The 19,529-nt window shown below is 42.7% G+C and overlaps 9 protein-coding genes across 9 annotated transcripts; 4 read left to right on the top strand and 5 right to left on the bottom strand.

Annotated features, from left to right (window-relative positions):
- Window positions 1-1,086: 1,086 nt before the first annotated feature.
- V1512DRAFT_268366 (PPPDE putative peptidase domain-containing protein) lies at window positions 1,087-2,820 on the top strand. The gene is made up of 3 exons (XM_066917468.1): window positions 1,087-2,035; window positions 2,083-2,266; window positions 2,313-2,820. The coding sequence occupies exons 1-3, from the start codon at window positions 1,360-1,362 to the stop codon at window positions 2,758-2,760; spliced, it is 1,308 nt and encodes a 435-aa protein (XP_066769169.1). The 5' UTR covers window positions 1,087-1,359; the 3' UTR covers window positions 2,761-2,820.
- V1512DRAFT_268364 (Spc98 family-domain-containing protein) lies at window positions 2,762-5,272 on the bottom strand. Its single transcript, XM_066917467.1, has 4 exons — window positions 5,108-5,272; window positions 4,620-5,051; window positions 3,383-4,572; window positions 2,762-3,335 (listed from the first exon to the last, which is right to left on the bottom strand). The coding sequence occupies exons 1-4, from the start codon at window positions 5,232-5,234 to the stop codon at window positions 3,051-3,053; spliced, it is 2,034 nt and encodes a 677-aa protein (XP_066769168.1). The 5' UTR covers window positions 5,235-5,272; the 3' UTR covers window positions 2,762-3,050.
- Window positions 5,273-5,719: 447 nt separating this feature from the next.
- On the top strand, window positions 5,720-6,191 carry V1512DRAFT_213296 (Mss4-like protein; the record flags this gene model as incomplete). Its single annotated transcript, XM_066913591.1, has 2 exons — window positions 5,720-6,065; window positions 6,118-6,191. The coding sequence occupies 2 exons, from the start codon at window positions 5,720-5,722 to the stop codon at window positions 6,189-6,191; spliced, it is 420 nt and encodes a 139-aa protein (XP_066769167.1).
- A 303-nt stretch (window positions 6,192-6,494) lies between these two features.
- V1512DRAFT_112775 (Cullin) lies at window positions 6,495-9,637 on the top strand. The gene is made up of 4 exons (XM_066912900.1): window positions 6,495-6,677; window positions 6,751-8,885; window positions 8,942-9,107; window positions 9,173-9,637. The coding sequence occupies exons 1-4, from the start codon at window positions 6,630-6,632 to the stop codon at window positions 9,176-9,178; spliced, it is 2,355 nt and encodes a 784-aa protein (XP_066769166.1). The 5' UTR covers window positions 6,495-6,629; the 3' UTR covers window positions 9,179-9,637.
- Window positions 9,638-10,047: 410 nt separating this feature from the next.
- V1512DRAFT_268357 (uncharacterized protein) lies at window positions 10,048-11,712 on the bottom strand. The gene has a single exon (XM_066917466.1). The coding sequence runs from the start codon at window positions 11,367-11,369 to the stop codon at window positions 10,152-10,154; it is 1,218 nt and encodes a 405-aa protein (XP_066769165.1). The 5' UTR covers window positions 11,370-11,712; the 3' UTR covers window positions 10,048-10,151.
- A 1,530-nt stretch (window positions 11,713-13,242) lies between these two features.
- Window positions 13,243-13,569, bottom strand: V1512DRAFT_213260 (uncharacterized protein; the record flags this gene model as incomplete). Its single annotated transcript, XM_066913587.1, has 1 exon — window positions 13,243-13,569. A coding segment is annotated over one exon (327 nt), but the record flags the coding sequence as incomplete, so codon positions are not given.
- A 2,063-nt stretch (window positions 13,570-15,632) lies between these two features.
- Window positions 15,633-16,295, bottom strand: V1512DRAFT_112598 (ParB/Sulfiredoxin). The gene is made up of 2 exons (XM_066912899.1): window positions 15,989-16,295; window positions 15,633-15,934 (listed from the first exon to the last, which is right to left on the bottom strand). The coding sequence occupies exons 1-2, from the start codon at window positions 16,195-16,197 to the stop codon at window positions 15,790-15,792; spliced, it is 354 nt and encodes a 117-aa protein (XP_066769163.1). The 5' UTR covers window positions 16,198-16,295; the 3' UTR covers window positions 15,633-15,789.
- A 99-nt stretch (window positions 16,296-16,394) lies between these two features.
- V1512DRAFT_255412 (uncharacterized protein) lies at window positions 16,395-18,104 on the bottom strand (the record flags this gene model as incomplete). Its single annotated transcript, XM_066914804.1, has 4 exons — window positions 16,395-17,251; window positions 17,295-17,539; window positions 17,584-17,977; window positions 18,029-18,104. The coding sequence occupies 4 exons, from the start codon at window positions 18,102-18,104 to the stop codon at window positions 16,395-16,397; spliced, it is 1,572 nt and encodes a 523-aa protein (XP_066769162.1).
- A 216-nt stretch (window positions 18,105-18,320) lies between these two features.
- On the top strand, window positions 18,321-19,491 carry V1512DRAFT_272881 (UNC-50; the record flags this gene model as incomplete). Its single annotated transcript, XM_066917706.1, has 7 exons — window positions 18,321-18,463; window positions 18,513-18,616; window positions 18,712-18,985; window positions 19,034-19,132; window positions 19,178-19,257; window positions 19,306-19,361; window positions 19,411-19,491. 7 exons carry the CDS (start codon window positions 18,321-18,323, stop codon window positions 19,489-19,491), a joined length of 837 nt encoding a protein of 278 aa, XP_066769161.1.
- Window positions 19,492-19,529: the final 38 nt, after the last annotated feature.

Below are 19,529 nucleotides of genomic sequence, written 5' to 3'. Positions count from 1 at the left end.
GGCAACCGTAAACGCACCAACACAACCACACGCCGTCGGCCTCCGCCGCCCAACTCCTATTGTTAGAATGACTTACCTGAATCGTTCCTAACACACCCCACGTTGCCGAGGACAGCGAAACACAGAAACAAAACATGGCCTCAGGCCGTAACACTCACAACAATTTAGCTTACATTAGAGGCTCTATGTCATGAAGCGGGTAAGGGTTGTGTGTGCGTACTAACTACTAGATTAGGACGTACGGTCACGTGCGTCCTGTATGTTGCTAGAATGTTCTACGGCCTGGTCCTGGCTCTTCCCTTTCCCTTTCTTGGTAGTTGCGGTAAATTGTTTTTTGGTGTTCTTAGAGGTTCTACGACCTTCGAGTTGTTTCTTTGTCGTTGTGCCCACTTGCGGTCTGAGTGTTATATAAGGAAGGGCGTATCCTTTCCTTGACCGCAAGTGCAAAGTTTTGTATTCTATTAAATTCGTTGTACATTTATCCTTATCCTACGTAGTGTCTTAGTAATGGTGCCTTGTTACACCCGTCTACGTCGTTCACGGCTCTCTACAGCTCCAGACCACCTATGACATTCTACCCGTCAAGCAGTACCTGCCAAAGTCGGCGCTTATAGACGGTAGGCGCAGCCATCTGATGTTTTAAGCGGAGGGTGCCGAGTCCCATCACATAAAGGGTTAGGGTATCTCATACTTGTTTTAAGGGTTTGGTATTGATTAAGGACGGGGGTTTATATTTCTTTGCTGTGAAAGAATATTTTAGATTATCTTAGTTTTTATTCTTCTATTGTTTTTCATACGTTGCTCAAACGCGTAAAGGAACTTAAAAGAAAAATCTTTATTTGTTCGTTGGAAACACACCTACTTCCCCTCGTACTCATATTTCATATACAAATTTACTACACTTGTCATATATGTATTGATGAAACCCTAACCTCAAATATTACCAAACTCCTGTAACCCACACAACCAAGAATCCCAAACCCTCAAAAGTCCATCGGACTCAGACTAGCGTATGTAAAGTTTTCTGCAGTATTGTCGGGTGAGCGAATCCACTTAGATTACGTAATGGCGAGAAGTATAATATTGTTATCACCATTCACACATATTAAAATACGCCAACGAGCGGCTTATCGCGAACCCAGAGTTGAGAAAGACCTGCTATTTTAGACACCACTTATTTTATTCTTTTTTGCTTAATAAACTATTCAACTTTACCAATTGTTTATTTTTTCTTGAGAACTCTTAGAGTCCTTCTACTTTGTGATTTTACAGTAGGCTGGCACCAGATAATCGGTCAATAATGGCACACTAATCAAAATTCCTTACTCACTGTCAAGTATAACCACTCTTTGTTACATTATGGCGCATGAAGAGCGCGACACAGTTGACTCTCATTCACTTTTGACACCATCTGCTGATTCTCTTGCCTTGACCAAATCACAATATCCAATCTGCAATTTTTTGTCAAGCTCCTACGGTATAAGCTCTCCGTCGAAAAATTCCGTGCTAGATTACTCGCCATTTAATGCATTATCCGCTCCAGTGGCTGAGTCTTATTCCAGTCTATTGCCGCCATCGGATGTGAAGCTCACGACAAGCCCACAGCCGAAGCAGTATTCTAGACCATCGAGCTTGCGTAGTTGGAGTTCAACGACACAGATGACGACAGTTGTTACGGCTACAGGTAGTACTGCTTCTACTCCAACTACACACTTTCCTTTTTCTGCAGCACCCGGTCCTGTGCCGGTTCCTATGCCTGGTCGTCCTCAACTTCGCATTCCTAATTATAGATCCACAAATACGATATCCGTTAGCTCTTCTGCTTCTTCCTGGTTTTCATCTCAAAGCAACGTGCAATACGGTAGTTCAGATAGCACGAAGCCTAATTTAGTTTCATCTGATCGCAGATTGGATATAACAATCAATGTGTATGATATGCTTCAGGACAGTCGTCTTTCGGAATTGGTTTGGTTATTTGGAATAGGCGTTTACCACTCTGCGGTTGAAGTCGATGGTAGGGAGTATGCATATGGAGGTACGTCTTGTTTCAAATGTCTTCTGTGGAAAATTAACCGTTTCCAGGCCATGATGAACCTGGAATATCTGGTGTGTATTACTCTAAGCCATTAACACCTTTGCCGGGGGGAATTTTGTGTCGTATGAGCATATCGCATGGTTATACAGACTATTCTCCAGCAGAGGTGCAGGCTATAATAAACGATTTGAGCTCCGAATACATGGGCACCAGCTATAATTTGCTATATAAGTATGATTGATGACAATAGTGCGAAGAAACTTACTGATGAAGGCAGAAACTGCAATCACTTTACTAATTCATTAGTTGAGCGCCTGACCGGCAAATCGGCACCTGCATGGCTAAACAGGGCTACCATTATTGGAAGTGCTATTCCGTGTATTGTTCCTCAAAATTTGATTGGGCCTACCGAGCTTGACGTGCATCAGAAAAGCAAGTGCTCTCCGTGTGAAAACAGCCAGAAGAGTACATGTACAACAGTATTAAAGAAGTCAGCGCTGTCATTTTTCCACCGAGAAAAATCTAGCGAACAACCAATCACAACCAACAAATCAAGCAAGTTCGAAAACTGCGACGATATACAGCCTCTGTTGGCAGACGGTGAGTTTGTTAAATCGAGTGTCGTTGTTTCGGATCAGAGTAGCGTAGCAACTTTAGACAGTAAAGACGAAATATTGGACTTTAACGCAAAGGCGGGTATGTTAGACTTAGAGAAGGGGATATAACTATGTGTTTATCAGGCAATGATACAGCTTATAATTCTAATTCTAAACGTGTACACACAATAAGACTAGTAGCAGTCGCTTAGTCGGTTTAATGTTCTGCTCTCGCATTCGATCGAATTGCAAGTGATGAACTATGAAACGCTCAATAGGATAAACCTGTATTGGCTCTTTGTTTGTCTGATCTTCTTTATTCCGTTGCTGTTATCATTTTTCGTTCTATTGGCTGATATAAAACAAAAAGCAATACAAATTGCCCTCTAAAAGAAATAAAACTCTGAAGTAATCAGTGACTAGGATTCAGATGGCGTGGTTAGATATCTCTTCTCACGCCGGCGTTTGGGCACAGTGTAAAATTCGTTAAAGTTTAGCCGTATACCGAGGAAACGCATGTCTGCATCACTCTGGAAAGACAGATCACAAAGAAAATTCTCAATCAACGCGTGAAATTTTGATTTTAGTGAAATCACACGTGCTCTGATCTGAACCGGAACTGAAGAAGTTGCATGTTCCACTATAGAGTTCTCGTTCGTCTGCTGTCGAGAGCACTCTTCCACCGAGTAATTGTATAAAACATCCTGCCAACAAGATCAGCTAACGGTTCTTTACAAAACAGTAGTCATACCATTACGCCAGTAAAAGAAAGCACAAGCTTCAAAATTTCGTGGAGTTGATGAATCAAGCTGTCTTCTCTGCCAGTTCTAGAGGATCCAAGCAGCCCCTTATGTGTAATTCTAGCTAAATAAGTCGAATGTATCTCAATGAGACGATCGAGTGTGAGATCGGTTTTTGCCAGTTTTTCTTGCAATTCCGACCAAGAAGACTCAATGACTTCGTACAGAATGTAGTACTCTAGTTGACAAATAAAATGAATCATTTCAGCACAGCATGTTCTCGCCGTTTTCCAATCAGGCCCTAGGTCTTTAACAGTTAGAAGAACGCCACGAGCACCGGTTATTGAACGACGCCATGCAACGTCGAGAGCAAAAGCAACACGCTTGAGACGCCATAAGAAATTAAAAATCTTAAGATATTGCCTAGTAGCATACGGGTTGACGATTACGTCAAGAGGTGATTCCACCTTGTATTCCAAAGTGAAAACGTCCCAACCGGTTTCTCCGTGTGAGAGCTCTAACATGCGAGCATCTAGACTGCGTAAAATTTCTAGGCTTGCATATCGAGCGTTCGACCCTCGAATTGCTGTCTCCAGCGTTGAAGTCAAATGATGGCGATATAAAGTGTTGGCAGGCTTTTCAAGCGAAGATGCCAGCAATTCCATCAGCATAGCAATGAAATCGCCTTGTCCAAGAAGTAAATAATTTTTTAAAGCCTGTATGCGATCCTTCAACTTGAACTTTTCCGTCAGAATGCGCATAAGATGCGTAACTGTCCGGCTATAAGCCAGATCAATTGCCTTCTCCATTTCATCATCAGCATCGTCATAGTTAAAAGGACGAGACAATTCCGATCCATGACGATCAACCCAAGCACCTTCGTCGCACCCAACACGGATAAAATCTAAACTTTTACCGATCTGAAGGATTTTCTGGACCAGATGCGCAGACATAAAGCCGGGTACTTGAGTGTCATCAAGTAAGTATTTGCCGACCCATAGGGCATTAGAGTTTTCACCTCTTCGAATAAAAAACTCCGAAAAAGGATCTCTGATTTCGCCTGTATATATCCATTGTTGTAGCAGTTCATAGTATGGCCGAGATGCTTGCTTCAACATGCGTTTTGCAAAATCAGCAACAAATTTGTCTCCGTGTGCAGTGTATCCGTGCAGTTCGTTTAGCAGTTGCCCACCAGATTTGTCTAATACAATTAGAATGTGGCTATTAATAGCCTTACATTTCACATACCTTTGCACTTATCAGCCATATCAGCCATTAGCCTGAGAATCAACGTAGGTTCATGTAGCCAGTAAACACATTTTTTGAGCGTGACCCCACCTAGACTCCGGTCCCTTCGAAAGTCTTCTAGATCTTTTTCTGCCAAAAGCTCTTTTCGCACCTCTTCATCCACTTTAGAGACAACTAATAGGTATTTTAGTAGCTCTTCGTCCATAGCCCGTCTGAAAGCTTGACCAACCAATCCACTAGGCGTATCAACAAACAAAGCCAAGTTTTTGTAAAGCAACGCGGGTTCTAGCAAAACATGGAGAATAGAAACGGAACGTATAGATAAAGTGTTCGGCAAGGAAATAGCAGCGTGACCGATAAAAGGCAAAGTCGCAGAGTTCAAGCCTTGAAGCGAAAATAGTAAGTCATAAAGAATAGCTGGTTCAGGTGGATCTAGATCTATATTAGGGCACTCTAAGATTATAATAGTTTTGGCATTTTTGGCGTACTAGTTGGAGGATGAGATAAAGCTAGAGTAGCAGCTTTGGTCTGTAGAGTCATTCCGCTAACCGCAGATACAAGTAAATCCGAAAAATTATCAGTCGAGCCATTCGGCTCCCCCAAATTTGAAGACATTTACGTAACGGATGGACCAGATGTTTCCGAACGCGCTGATGAACGCGACGGTTTGTTTACAATTTTGGAATTCTTATAACAGGGTAACTTTTAGTTGGGAGCAAAAAGCTGTCAGCAACTAAAGTTCTAGTAAAGCAAAAATGAGCGCGATTGGTAAATCAAAGTAGATTGATTGGGTGCCAACAGATAAAAAAAAATCTCGAAAAATTTACAGCGTAGATATGAGAGAACAAGTCATCGCGAAGCTTTCAATGTTAAATAAGAGATCTTTGAGATTTGCGAGGGTTGTGAGGATGGGAGCAGGCGTTGTTAGAAGAGGAGGGGAGTATAACTACAGAGCGGCGGCCGTCTTTATGTTCTCTCCCAGTGGCGCTGCTGCTTTAACAAGACGACGACAACTTACCTCATTTTTTACTACTTATACCATTCAAAGATTCTGGTTCAAAGGAAATTTCATACTAAAGAAAGAACCAAAAGAGCAGAAAATGGGATACGCAGATAATTTAACAGCGACGGAGAAGTCTGACGAAGAATGGCGGGCAATTTTATCTCCACAGCAGTTTCACGTACTCCGTGAGAAAGGTACTGAGAGACCATTTACAGGAGATTATGAGTATCATCACGCTAAAGGAGTTTACAATTGTGCTGGTTGTGATGCCCCGCTTTACAAAAGTTCGACTAAGTTTGATTCTGGTTGTGGATGGCCAGCATTTTTTGATGCTATTCCTGGGGCTATTAAGAGGAACGAAGACCGAAGTTTCGGAATGACTCGTATAGAAATGGTATGTTCAAAGTGTGGCGGTCACCTCGGTCACATTTTTAAAGGAGAAGGTAGATATTTTACAACTTTGAGATTTGCAAAGTATGTATAATGACTAAATAGGATACAATACGCCAACTGATGAAAGACACTGCGTTAATAGCATCAGTTTGAAGTTTGAAAAAGAAGATCAATAAGCAGCAATTGTTATGTGACTTGCTAGTTTACTGGAATGTCAGTTGACTTGTTTTCTTTTTTTTGTCTGAGTGATCAGTAATTGGTTGTGTGAGTTTGGAGTTTTATGTTCTGTTTATTTGTATCATACTTTTTGTGAAATTGTGTGAGTTATAACGTATACATTGGTTTAAAATGCCAACCCATGTCTTCAATATAATAATTATATGAGCCTTGAGTTTATGGGCCTCGACTGCGTGTATGGAGTAGTTGGAGAGGTGGGTGTGTGAAATAGTTATGTGCGCCGCACACTTTCTATTCAGCAACAGAGTAACTATGATAAGGTAAAGGCAATATTCCAAAGCATAATCTATTAACAAAGTAGACACTTAAAGTAATTAATTTTTGTTGAAGTAGGAAATGTCAAAGTGCTGATTTTAAAAAGAAGTCACTACGAAATCATGATGTCAAGTGGAAAATCGCGCGTCAAGATGCGCCCCCCTCGAAACGTGAGTACTTTTTAGTGATCCTCCCACGGAAGTCTTGATTTGCTTCACAAATAGACTAACTTGGATCTATTAGCGCGATTCTGGGGATGTCAATTTTGACGAGTCATGGGCTGTGCTGGCGGGTGCGATGCAGGAAATGTATCGTAAGAATGCATCACGTCTGTCTTATGAGGAACTGTATCGGACGGCGTACACCTTGGTTCTTAAAAAGCATGCTGAAAAGCTTTATAATTCTTTTAAGTCGTTCTTAGCCACTCATCTGCGCGAAATGGTTGCTAACGATTTACGTCCATTGGCGGTCTTGACGAATGCAACAGGTTCTAGCGCAGACTCGACCGTTGCATTGGTTATAGCTGCCGAAGCAAAAGAGGGAGGTGTACGGTTTATGCGTTCTGCTAAAACTCAATGGGATGATCATTGTCTGTGTATGCGGATGATTAGTGATATTTTGATGTATATGGATCGGGTATACTGCAAAGAATTACAACTGCCGCTGATTTACGATGCTGGCTTGGCATTGTTTCGCGATGAAGTTATCAGAAACTCTGAATTTGCCGTTGGGGAGTACGTCTACGCAATTATACTTAACCAGATTGAACTTGAGCGTGGCGGTGATAAGATTGACACATCCGCAATCAAGTCAGTGATTCTGATGCTTGAGTCACTAACCGAGGACAAGATTGACGGTGAAACGGTTTACTCGAGATCTTTTGAACCAAAGTTTTTGCGAACCTCAGCAGAATTCTATGCTGCTGAAGCAGCATTGCTTGCTCGCGAATGCGACTCCAGTCAATATCTAATCAAGACCGAAAAACGACTGCAAGAAGAGTATGCACGAGCAATGTCATATCTTTCTGTCACTAGCGAAGGCAAGATTATTAGCATAGTGGAAGAAATTTTAATTACACGAAACATGATCAACATTATTCAGTCAGAGAAATCTGGATTGGCGTTTATGATTGCAAACGACCACATGGATGATATCAAAAGACTCTATCGGCTGTGTAAGCGTGTTGATTCTGACAACACTGACCTGCGAAACGCATTGATGCTACGCATTGTGCAGCAGGGTACAGAAATCAACCAAACTGTGACAGAAGAGTTAAAACAAAAGAAAGGTGCTCAGAATGCAGCAACGGCTGCAGCGTTTAAATGGGTAGAGGATGTCCTCGCTTTGAAGGAGAAGTACGACAAGATTTTGAATGAAACAATGGAAGGTGATCATCGGGTTCAGACCAGTTTGACAAATGCGTTCTCACAGTTTATTAACAACTTGAGCCGATGTAGTGAGTTTCTGTCACTTTTCATCGATGATCATTTAAAGAAGGGTCTTAAAGGCAAGACTGAGGACGAGGCGGAGGCTATATTAGACCGCGCAATCACGTTATTCCGTTACATTGCAGACAAAGATATGTTTGAGGCATACTACAAAACACATTTGGCCAAACGATTGTTAGGCGGCAGGTCAATTTCAGATGATGTTGAGCGTATGATGATTACAAAGCTCAAATTGGAAGTCGGTTTCTCGTTCACAACGAAATTAGAGGGTATGTTTAAAGACATGAAACTGTCCGACGATATGATGCAAGAGTATCGGGCTCGGAACGATGGTCAGGACGAGGTCGATCTTAACGTGAGTGTTTTGACATCAACAAATTGGCCAGTTTCTTTGTCGACCATTGAGTTACAGACGTGTATATACCCTGCTTCAATTGAGCAGGTTAAGAAGAACTTTGAAAGATTTTATCTTTCAAGGCACAGCGGACGAGTGTTAACATGGAATCCAAATATGGGCAGCGTCGATATTCGGGTTGCGTTTCGGAAACGGAAACATGAGCTCAACGTGTCAACATATGCAATGGTAATATTGATGCTGTTTGACAATGTTGCCGATGGGGATTCATTGTCGTATACTGAGATCAAAGCGGCAACTTTGATTCCTGATCATGAGTTAGTTCGAAACCTGCAATCGCTGTCTGTGGTACCCAAAACCCGGATTCTAGTCAAAAGCCCAATGTCTAAAGAAGTCAAGGACAGTGACCGATTTTCGTTTAATGCTGGGTTTGAGTCTCAATATATTCGGATTAAGATTCCAACGATTGCTTACATTAACAAAACCGAAACCGAAACTGAGCGGAAGGATACTATAGACAAGATGGATGAACTGCGTCGGTACCAGACGGATGCTGCGATTGTGCGAATAATGAAGTAAGTTTCACTGGTTTTAATTTGAAGGTGGTCTGCAAGTCTGACATGGAACTTAGGGCGCGAAAAACACTGGAGCACAATATTCTTGTGACAGAAGTAGTCAGTCAGTTATCACGTCATTTCCGACCGGATACTTCGTTAATAAAGAAACGAATCGATGCTATGCTTGAGCGTGAATATATTGAGCGATCTTCAGAGAATCGTCAAGTGTATCATTATGTTGTAAGTGGTTTTTTTAATTTTTCTACTATTTAAATTGGGAGCTATACTAACAAATTTTCTAATAGGCATAATTTGAGCGTATGCTCGTTGATCTAATTTGTATCATAGTAACTATTAATCATAAGTTCAAACCAGAGTGTAGTTAAGAATAGGCTACGAGCTATATTACTATCACAGTGCTGTCTTCTTATCTGTGGCATGCGGGATTGTACGTAAGAGGCTATATAAACTCAGGGGCGAGGAAATGCAGAAATAATACAGGGCAAGTCGAGCTTTAACTTTTAATATTTTAGAGTTTGGCAAGTCCGGGGTGACTAATGATATGTTATTGACACGTATCTTAACTGCAATATTAGTAGGGTGTTGTAAAACACCAAGGTATTGATTGACAATACAGGATACCTAAAACGAAATATATTTCCCTGTATGTTCAGATGAAACAGCTGTCATGAGGTCACTTTATATAGCAGTCTCGCTATATAAACCCTTAACGACATAAATGAAATAAGCTTTTAGTTGAAAGAACGAGTGCGCAAACCACCAAATCTCGATAGACGTGGTGAGCATTTTTCCTGTATTTCAACTTTTGCCTTAATGATTACTAATACTGATGAGACATCTGTATATTTTCACCAAAAGAATCAAAATTCAACTTTAATATTGTTGAATAACTACAGCTAACTATATTTGAAATTTGATTGAAAATCCAGCCGGATACTGATACCGCGCTTGTTCCTGAAAAATCTAAGAGCTTGAGCACCTGGAAAAGGGAAATGCCTTTACACGAAAACCCTTAACCTAACCACGTCATCGCTTTTGACGATCTCAATTATGTCTAAAAATGAGACTTGACTATACATACTTGCTTGCTAGTTTTCCCTCACTAACGAAAAAACCGAATTTGCCCGTTACTGTTACGAAATAGTATATAATGAAATAACTTTTATCCAAATATAAAAAAATATATACAGTAGAAACCATCAAATATTACAAATAGTATGACACCATGACAAATTATAGTACATCCGGAACCCAATTAACAAATTACATATGATATGAAGCAGGAATAGATGTGGGATACACCTGCCTGTGATATGGATCTTCATAGGCTTGCGGCATTGGCGATGATGAGCAAGCATGTGTATTGAGGTGACGCGTTAACGTTGTCCGACGAGTAAAAGTTTTTGCACATCCAGGTTGATTGCACATGTATGGCCGTTTACCGGTGTGTACTCGTCGATGCCGTGCTAACGAAGACGAATCACTGAAAGCCTTGTTACACGTATCACACTTGTGAGGCTTCTCACCGGTGTGAACTCGTAAATGAACAGTCAAAGCCGATCGCTGAATGAACGGCTTGTTGCAAATCTCACACACATGAGGCTTGACGCCAGTGTGGATCCGCTCATGTCGAGCAAGATCTGATCTCCGTGCAAATCTCTTTGAGCACGTACCGCACAAAAATTGTTTCAGTCCATAAGACTGAGGAATCATCATGTTATTCACTCCCATATTGACTCCTGTTTGCACATGGTGTTGTACTTGCTGTGATTGTAGAGGAGCCTGCAGAGGCTGCAACGGAGCCTGTAGCGGCTGTGGCTGCAAAGTCTGTAAATGCGGTTGCGGCATGTGATGAACAGATTGTGGCATCGGAGTCATGCTAGGAGGAGTACCCGCAGCAGCCGCTGCATAAGCCTGCAAATACGCAGACGACGGATCATGTGCATGATATTGTGGGAAGTATTCACTTGAGTACTGTGGCATTGGGGCAGGAGCATCCACATAAGAGCTGTACTGTGGCGACCCATAGGCTGCCTGAGCATATCCAGAATGAACAGAAGGCTGCATGCGTGGTGGCACAGCTAATTGAGAATACCTCAACGCTGAAGAAGAGTAAGAAGTAGGCGACCTAGGAGAAGGCAGCCCGTTCATAGACGGCGAGTTGACTGCAGACACCAGTGATGCGACAGACGTACGGTCATTAGTCTCAGACTTTACTAACGACGGAGTTGGCGATTGACTCTGATTTCTAACCGAATGAGCAGGCGACGCAAGCTTCCAGTGTTGTTGCTGCTGCTGCTGAGGCTGAGGAAGCACCGGCAATTGTGACTGCTCTTCCAACTGAGCAGACTGCTTGCCAGTATTAAGGATACTCATGAGATCCATGGCGGAAGAAGAGGGGGGTGCTGTATTCGACGGAATTGTTGCGGTATTGTACTCTGAGAAACGCTTGAAACGTGAAGGGTATCGAAAATAGGGCATAAAAGTACTTAATAGAGAATTGAAGTTAAGGAGAGAGGAGGGACATGAGGTTTGATATAAGACCGTGAGAGGGTATAGTTTATACTTTTTGGCGAGACCTGACGTGTGCGAAGCGGATCCAGCGCGACAGGACACGACGCCGAGCCCGCTCTGGCCGCACTCTAAATCCACAGGTTCCGTCACTCGTAACTTACGCTAACCGTTTAAGGCAAGTTGAGGAGCGCGGCCCCGCAGGCCATTCTTCAGTGTAATCTGCACGTTACTGCACTGTTATGCACGCTAGCACTTGGTGGCGCACGCCCTGCGTCTGCACGCGCCAACGCCTTCCTTTTCAGGCAATGCCCTTTAAAATCCGCTAATGACGCCATACTTCATAACAACATGCATTCTTTTATACTGTTGGCTTGAATCTACTTCTGAAGTATATGTATAGTCGTAATACTTCAGCACTATGCTTCGGTGAAAAACAGTAAATAGATTAATAGACCTCAAAGCTGCTTAATGGCAAAAGGGAAAAACAACTGATTTTTACTTTTGGCGAGCGCCACGTTGCAACCGTGTTTTTTATTTCAGTCTTCGGACTTTGCATTACTGTACTAGCGCACACCAATGGTCAAATAACCTGTACCCCCCTGGCCGGAGGGGGACAGAATAGCAGCGGCATGTATTGCACAGACGCAACTTTATTGCTAGTAAGCAGCCTGCGCTAATCTCATTCTGGAAGTTGCCCGCAGGCAGTAGGTGTCTCACCTTGTCGCACGAGCGACGCCTTGACATCTCAGGCCAATATTGGCAATAAACAAAGTACCGCACGCAGTCGTAGCCACTGTGGGTCTGTGATGCTGCATTTTGCACGCACTACTGCACTCCGGGCAAGCCGCATACGCCTTCATGGCCCACTCAGTACGCGACAGCACAAAACCCTCGTGCTTACTCTTAATCTGGAAACACTGTGCGCTTCTAGAACCCAGGGCGTTTCGGACTTTCCGCTGTTACGCCCTACCAATGGTGTTCTTCATTAATTCTGTTTTAGGCAATCCTGTCCTGACTGGTTCAACTGCTTTACACTAATTTATGTTATCACAGTTTACAAAATTACACATACATTCGTTTGTCACAACTGATGGAGTGAACAGAAAGCATATTCAACTGTACCTTCGTTTCTTGTCCGACGTGTAAAATAAAATCGTCTGTCGCTGTCCAGCTCACGGCCAGGTCACATGTCTGAGTAGAAAGTCGCAATAACTGTGCGGTCTGACCGTCCCGTCCTGGCAGTAGCGCCAATTATTCAATTGCCGAGAATTGCATGGACTTGTTCGCTTGCCCTGTCTGCTCTTACCTGTATAGTAATTTACCAATCGAGCAATTGCTTCGTGCGCCGCCACGCGGGACCACTCCCGCTAGCTAGCACATCATTTCAAACAGCTTACAAATAAATTAACATCTTCTATCGTGTCTTTACCGGTGTCAAAGTGTCTGTGTCTGCCCGTCGGCTACTGCAAAACTCGTGCCACCACAATACTGATAACCTGGAGCAAAATGTCACTGTTTGATATCAGTGCTCCTGCTTTCCCTTTTTGTTACTGACTGTTTTATCTGGAGCTGACCGCCTTACCCGGTATCGAGTTTTCTCGTTTGAATTTGATAATGCAGCTAGTTTAAGTTTATATTTAAACTCTGATTACATTTTCAATTTACTCAATGCTAACCACCCTGCTATGGTAGTAATACTTCATTCTGAGTATTATCCTATCACTATATCGAGGTGCACTACGAGACTCGAGATCTCCTTAGTCTTGACAGCCTCTTGGCAGATGGTATCTAAGGTGAAGGTAGTGCTTTATCCATGTGAAAAGCTACCAATCATAGTCTGCTAGAGTGACTCTTGCTGGTGTCTCTGTAGGCCTAGCCTATAGCTATTCAGCATCCTCTTCACCTTTCTTTGATGCTGCTGCGGCTCTTCCTGCTGATCCATATGTAGATCTAGCTGTTCCATATGGAACAGAACCTGTGCTGTAGTAATCTTTGGGATGACTTCAAGGTCCTCATCTGACTCATGGTCGTCCTGTGGCTCAAATTGAGCCACGATTTCATCTATTACATCCTCATCTGTGTCAACCACGGCCTCAGTTGGAGGATTGAGATACGTTTCAATAGCCACAGCTCTTTGAATACCTTGCTGCTGTTCCAAGCTGTTCAGAAGCTGTCTGATCTTTTGTACTACTAGCTGCTGTTCTCTGTCAGCATTAGCAAGGCTTGCTGTACTGCTGGTTGTAAGAGTTGAGTCGAATGTCTTCAGAAGTTTGCTATTGTAGAAGCACTAATAATATGCTCCCAGGCCTCAGTAGACCACCTAATAACCTACATCACATTCATAGTCCTCATTGGTTGATGACCACATTCCATTGCAGCAACCATATAATCCCAAAGTGACTCTTGAATGCCATGATGATACCCTAGTCTAGCGGCTGGTACTTTGTAGTGATATTTGGTGGTAAAAAGACCACGCAGAGATTGCTAGTACTCTCTGGTTGGACTGCTTGTAAATACTGCAAAGCAGTAGCATGAGCGCTGAAGGTATCCAATGGCAGTAGCACTCTACGGTTGACGTAGCGGTTGAGCCATAATCATTCAGCCATTATCTCTGTAGTCATCCATGCTGACCCATTACATTTCCAGATGCAGTAAAGGCTGTTGAGCTGTATGTTTGGTGCTCCAAATACTCTTAGTCTCTGGTGCTTACCAATGAACCAGACAGGCACCTTGTCACTACCATCAACGTTACAACAGAAATGAGCTGTAACCCTTGCTTTCTGCTTCTTTGTACCAATAATGTTTTGAGTGGCAAGACCTCTACTTGATGTAGCTTTCCAAAACAGGCCAGTCTCGTAGCAGCTGTATATGCTACAAGGCTGGTATTAGGTACAGATGCTCTGAATAGCTTTCTAGATAGAAGTGGTTAGTATAGGCCTAGAGTGATAGTATAGTAAACTTACTATTCGAGACAGTAAATTTTGGCTTCAGCTCTGCCGGATTAGATGTGGAGCACATTTTCACACGGATAACTCTTAGGCCAATCTCGGAATTTTTGTAACCCGTTACTCTCGAGGATAATTGTTTTAACCTGGCGTGATCGCTTTGTTGCGAACAGGCCGCCGGCGTCCCGCAAGGGCAAGTGCACAGGGCTTGAAAGTATTTCTTTAATACGTGGTCCCGGATTTTACCAAATCTGTAACCAGTTCAGCTAAGCTTGTACGGGTAGAGATAGATCTATCACCGTTCGTTCCAGCTGCCAGTCCACCTATCTGCAAGCCACCACCTGCCAACTCAACCTTATCTTTGTATTGTGAAACATTGGTGACCGTTTGCCGGCCTTATCGCCAATGCACAGGTATTAATTCGCTGTTACTCAAAAAGAAAAGAATGACTATTCTGTACCTTTGGGCCCAGTGATTGTCTTATCGTTAGAAATATACGCAGTTTGCTAATTCAAAATTCAAGCAGCTTACTTAGTTGTCATGCCACCTGGCGGATCTGAAGACTAGTAGTGGAAATCTGGTTCGCGCTAAAAATGAGTCTTCCCAACAACGCCAACGTTAGAAACTAATATTTTCTGCCTGAAGCCAAAACTCCGAGACTACACTGCGAAGGGATTCGTGGTGATTAATCTCTCTCTCGCACGAAACCCCCAGACAATTCATACTTTGCTCGAACCGCGCCAGGAGATGGCTTGCAGCTAAGGCAGAGTGGGTCTACATAATTCTACTGCGAAAAGTCACACTGCTAGAACTCTTAATCTCGTTCAATAATTCATTACATAAGAAAAAGATGGGGAAAGCCAAATTACGCCATCGCGCACCAGGCTTCCTCATCCAGCGCCCACCATGTCTTCCGATGACAGTTCATGGTACTCGGAACCGCTGGTCTTTTTTACTGTCCATCACACCTGTTTCTTACTCATTGGCTCCGGCTGATGCACGATTTAACCTCCCGCTCTGGGTACCGCGATCTGTTGCAATTTCACTTGGCCCCAACCACTTGCATTACGAACTAGTTTTTCGGATATGTGCCACGGTAACATGTCAAGAGAGACGGGTATGCAATTAGCCCGAGTCGTTCAATTTAATTGAATTTAAAGCTTTGTCTAGCGCAGGCCCCGGCGTTTAGCAATTTGTTAACTCCTGTCCTAAAATAGACCATCTACCCTGTGTCACCAACAACAAGAGCAAGCAGATCTAATTATCGGTATCTCCAACCAAAACTCAACATTCACTGGTTTTGTCGTGATGGCAAAAATAGCAGTGGACTCTGACAAAAATGCTTATCTGCCTACAGTAAAGGAGGACTATGTCACTAGGACAGTTCACATGTAATATACTATTTGTGATACATGCTGATCAAATTTGCTTCTCTTCAAAACTTATATTGGCCGTTCCTTAAACATCTGGTCCACACTGTTACCGACATACATCTTCAGCATCTTTTCTGTGACTGGCACGATCTTACACTTTACTGTCTTCTTGCCTGTCCGCTGATACGCTTGAAATCGATGACAACCTCCAAACCTGTTTTCTCATCAATTCTTAATTCCGTATAAGAGGTCTCAACTCTAAACTTACCCAAAATACCAATCCTTGCCATCTTTCCGCACGCATAGCACGTCTATTGGAGGCAACCCATCGTCCATGTCTTCCGCGTTTGTCGTGCTTAACGTCTCAATCATTCTTGTGATCTTTTCCTCGTCTAATACTGGTGGAATTGGTCGTCTGATCAGTTCTAGCTGTAGAAACGAGATTCTGCTCAAGTTTCCTGTCTGTACTGACGCCATCGTGCTCTTGAATAATACTCAGAAAAAAAAACAACAGCTATCAGGATCGTTGTCTTTTTTACATGTATCTTAAATTCCAAAAGTACTCGGCTTCTTATTGTCAAGCGGTCAAGTCTAGACACTAAACTTCACGACTTTCGTCGTCATTTATGGGCCTAGTTATCAAAACTGCGCCAAACTGACTAAGCGCTGTTACGTCACAGAAGCTGTTCCTGAGCCGCACAGATTGGCTCGCTTACGTAACTGCTCATCACTAAGCAGACTCGCCCTCCAAAGTCAACAGTCTCGCCGTCAACCACGAGACTGGCCCACGCAAGCAAATTGCAGGTAAACCTGTCATCGAATATCCTTGAATGGGAATTCGTGAATGCGGGTAGGCTGTGTTCGTAAAGACTTTCGAAGTTTAACGCAAGCTCCTCATCGACTTCTTTGTCATAAAGCTCATGCATAATCTTGATCCAGCCGTCATGACTATTAGGAACGAGCGATAAATAACAGAGAAAAAACAGCAAAAATTCGTCCTCAAACTGCATATCCCGCACGCTATTGGCGTCTGTCATCAAAAACACGTTCGATACTGCATTTGTGAATGGCGCAAACTCAAGATCCTTAAATATTGTCTCTACATTGATTCCAAGATCTTCATCTTCTAGTCTATCCGCTATCGTTTTTGCGGTGTTTAGCAAAATCTTCTTTTGTCTATCTATGTAGATCATTGCGAATCTTTGTCTTTCTGTTGGTGCTGAGATCACACGGTACTGGTCACAATTGATAATTGCGTCTACTTTTGCCGTGACTGAGTGCCTCAGGGCAACCAGAGTGGCAAGCTCACACCGTCTGCTTACTCTGTTATTCTGAAGAAGTTGCTTTTCATAGGCATTTGCACACACTTCGGCATAGAACATAAACAGACTGTTCGGTATGGGATCTTCCATTGAAAGTCGAAACAGTCCTCCCGATCCCTTCAGCTCGGCCGATCCGGGTGGCGGCCGTAATCTCAAAGTTACCACGTCAAACTCATTGTTTTCAATGCAAAATCCATATCCCATTAAAACTTATATCTGTTAGCTTTATCCTGTCAATTTTATCCGACATACGCTCTTCATTTCCCTTGGGCCCATAATTGTTAAACACTTCTTTACTTGCAGCAATGTTATTATTAGTCGATATTTCAAACCCTTCATCAGTTGCAGTCCAGGTAATACTTGTCAACGGCTTGTGGTTCAATGAATCTACTAGTGGGACAAGGACCGGATAAGATTCCTTTTCATCTTGTCGCAATACTAATGCAGAGGGGAAAGATCGTGAAGTCAAAACCGTTGACGCCCATAAATATAAATCCCTGTATCATGAGCTCATTATCATCAATTTCTCGCACTAAAGTACCATGTGAATTGAGTTTTATCCAAGTTTTCCGGTAGTGATTTCACTGCATCTTGCCATTCCTCCATCCATGCTTGCCTGCGTAGTTCTACTTCACCATACATGTTTGTGCCTTCTAACAACTTCATATCATCTTCGTCGAAATATAGCGGAGTATCGAATGTGTCCGGTAATACACGAATATACGGTGCCCATGCACTATTGTGCCCCAGCACCTTTTGATAAGATAGGAACAATCTGATTGCAATCACTGGGGAGCTTTCAAATGGTTTCTGATCCCCCTCCCACAATGCCGAAGCCTTGGAATAATCCATGACCAAATTTCTCGGACATGACAGCAGTTTACTTGTAGATTTTATATCTGAAACTGCGTAGCCTGTTGAGCCTGATGGACCAGCTGGTGAAATGTAAGTCAATGCTTGCTAATATGATCTTGACCACCCTGTACTTTCTAGTTTCAATTGATCCGAACAAAATCCTCCATTCTCTCTACACCATTCGACCAAGTTCGTTATATCTGTCATATTTCTCGTGAAGTCAAGTGAAAAATTCCCCGAGCTGAAATCCAAACCGCTAAACTTTAAAATCTACCATGTACTCCCGTCGTCATTGCGGCGGAGGTCATATTTATCCATCACAATCACAAAATATAGGCTTCAGTAACAAAAAGCTGAACAAACATGGCGCTTTCGTCAATCAGACGGGCCCTCAGTCCTTTGCCAATTGATCGTGACTCGGCCATGAATATACTTCCTATTGCCGATTCCACTCCGCCGTCACCAACAGCCTCACTCTCTTCATCAAGGCAACACCGTTTTTCTCGGTCAAACATGAATCGAAATTCAGCATTTTCATCAATAAGACTTCCGCTTGTTTTGCGAAGGTGAGTATTGAAATACGATCTAAGCTACGAGTTAACGGAGGGGTTAAAGGCTATTAAAACCTCCGACTTTGGACTTCGAGACTGCAGTATGGGAAATATGCTACATGTTTATAGCTCCCAAGAAAGTTTACCGACAAATCTATTATCACGTATGTGCACAACTTGTCATTTTTATATGTGTAAGTCACTAATATGCTCTAGAAACGTGGGTTCTTGTAACTGATATTATGTTACAAATCTAACCACAGCAGAAACAAAGAACTCATGGGCAAGGGATGATCCGTCGTTTGTGCTTCTATTGTCGGGATTCCTAATGCTCTCAGCAATTGCATGGGGAGTCGCATATTCTCCAGGATTCCTGCCCATATTGAGGTTGATGTTCAATATCGTACTTATTGATTTTTTGCTGGTTGGTTCAATCGTAGCCACGGCTGGATGGTTTCTGGCGGGGCGGTTTTTGAAGCATCGATCTACCAGAGGTGTCATGAGTATGTCACAACAGGACACTAATCTTGAGTGGGCGTATGTGCAAGCTTAATTGGCGACAGACCAAAATGCTGACAGGTTTAGTTACTGTTTCGACGTCCATTGCAATGCATTTTTAATCATTTGGCTTTGTCTCTATGTACTGCAGTTTGTTATGCTGCCTATCATTGTTAAGGACAATTGGTGAATGTTTGTTTGACTTTGATTCCAAAAGTACTAACTAGCTAGGTTTTGCATGCTTCTTGGAAACCTACTCTACCTCGGGGCATTTTCCTACTATACTGTCATAACTTACTTAGGATACAGTGGTACATACAGTTAGTTTGAAACGTGTGATTAAGACTGACTTCTTTTAGCCCTTCCGTTCTTGGAACGCACCGAAATGATTCTGTTTCCAATCTTATTATTTGTGGTAAATACGTGTGCGATCTGACTCGACAGCAACAGCTAACTCATGACAGCTATTATTTCTGGCTAGCTTATTCGGATACAACATTGCTAGTCACGTAGTAAAATTATATTTCGGGCCATATGGATCATGATGCAGTCTTTAATTGTGTCCAAAATCAAATTTGTAAAT

Source organism: Lipomyces arxii (assembly GCF_038497795.1).
Source record: "Lipomyces arxii strain Phaff 12-163 unplaced genomic scaffold V1512scaffold_34, whole genome shotgun sequence".
NCBI lineage: Eukaryota > Fungi > Ascomycota > Lipomycetes > Lipomycetales > Lipomycetaceae > Lipomyces > Lipomyces arxii.
The sequence above is the reverse complement of the archived record's forward strand: the minus strand, read 5'-3'. Positions and strand labels throughout refer to the sequence as shown.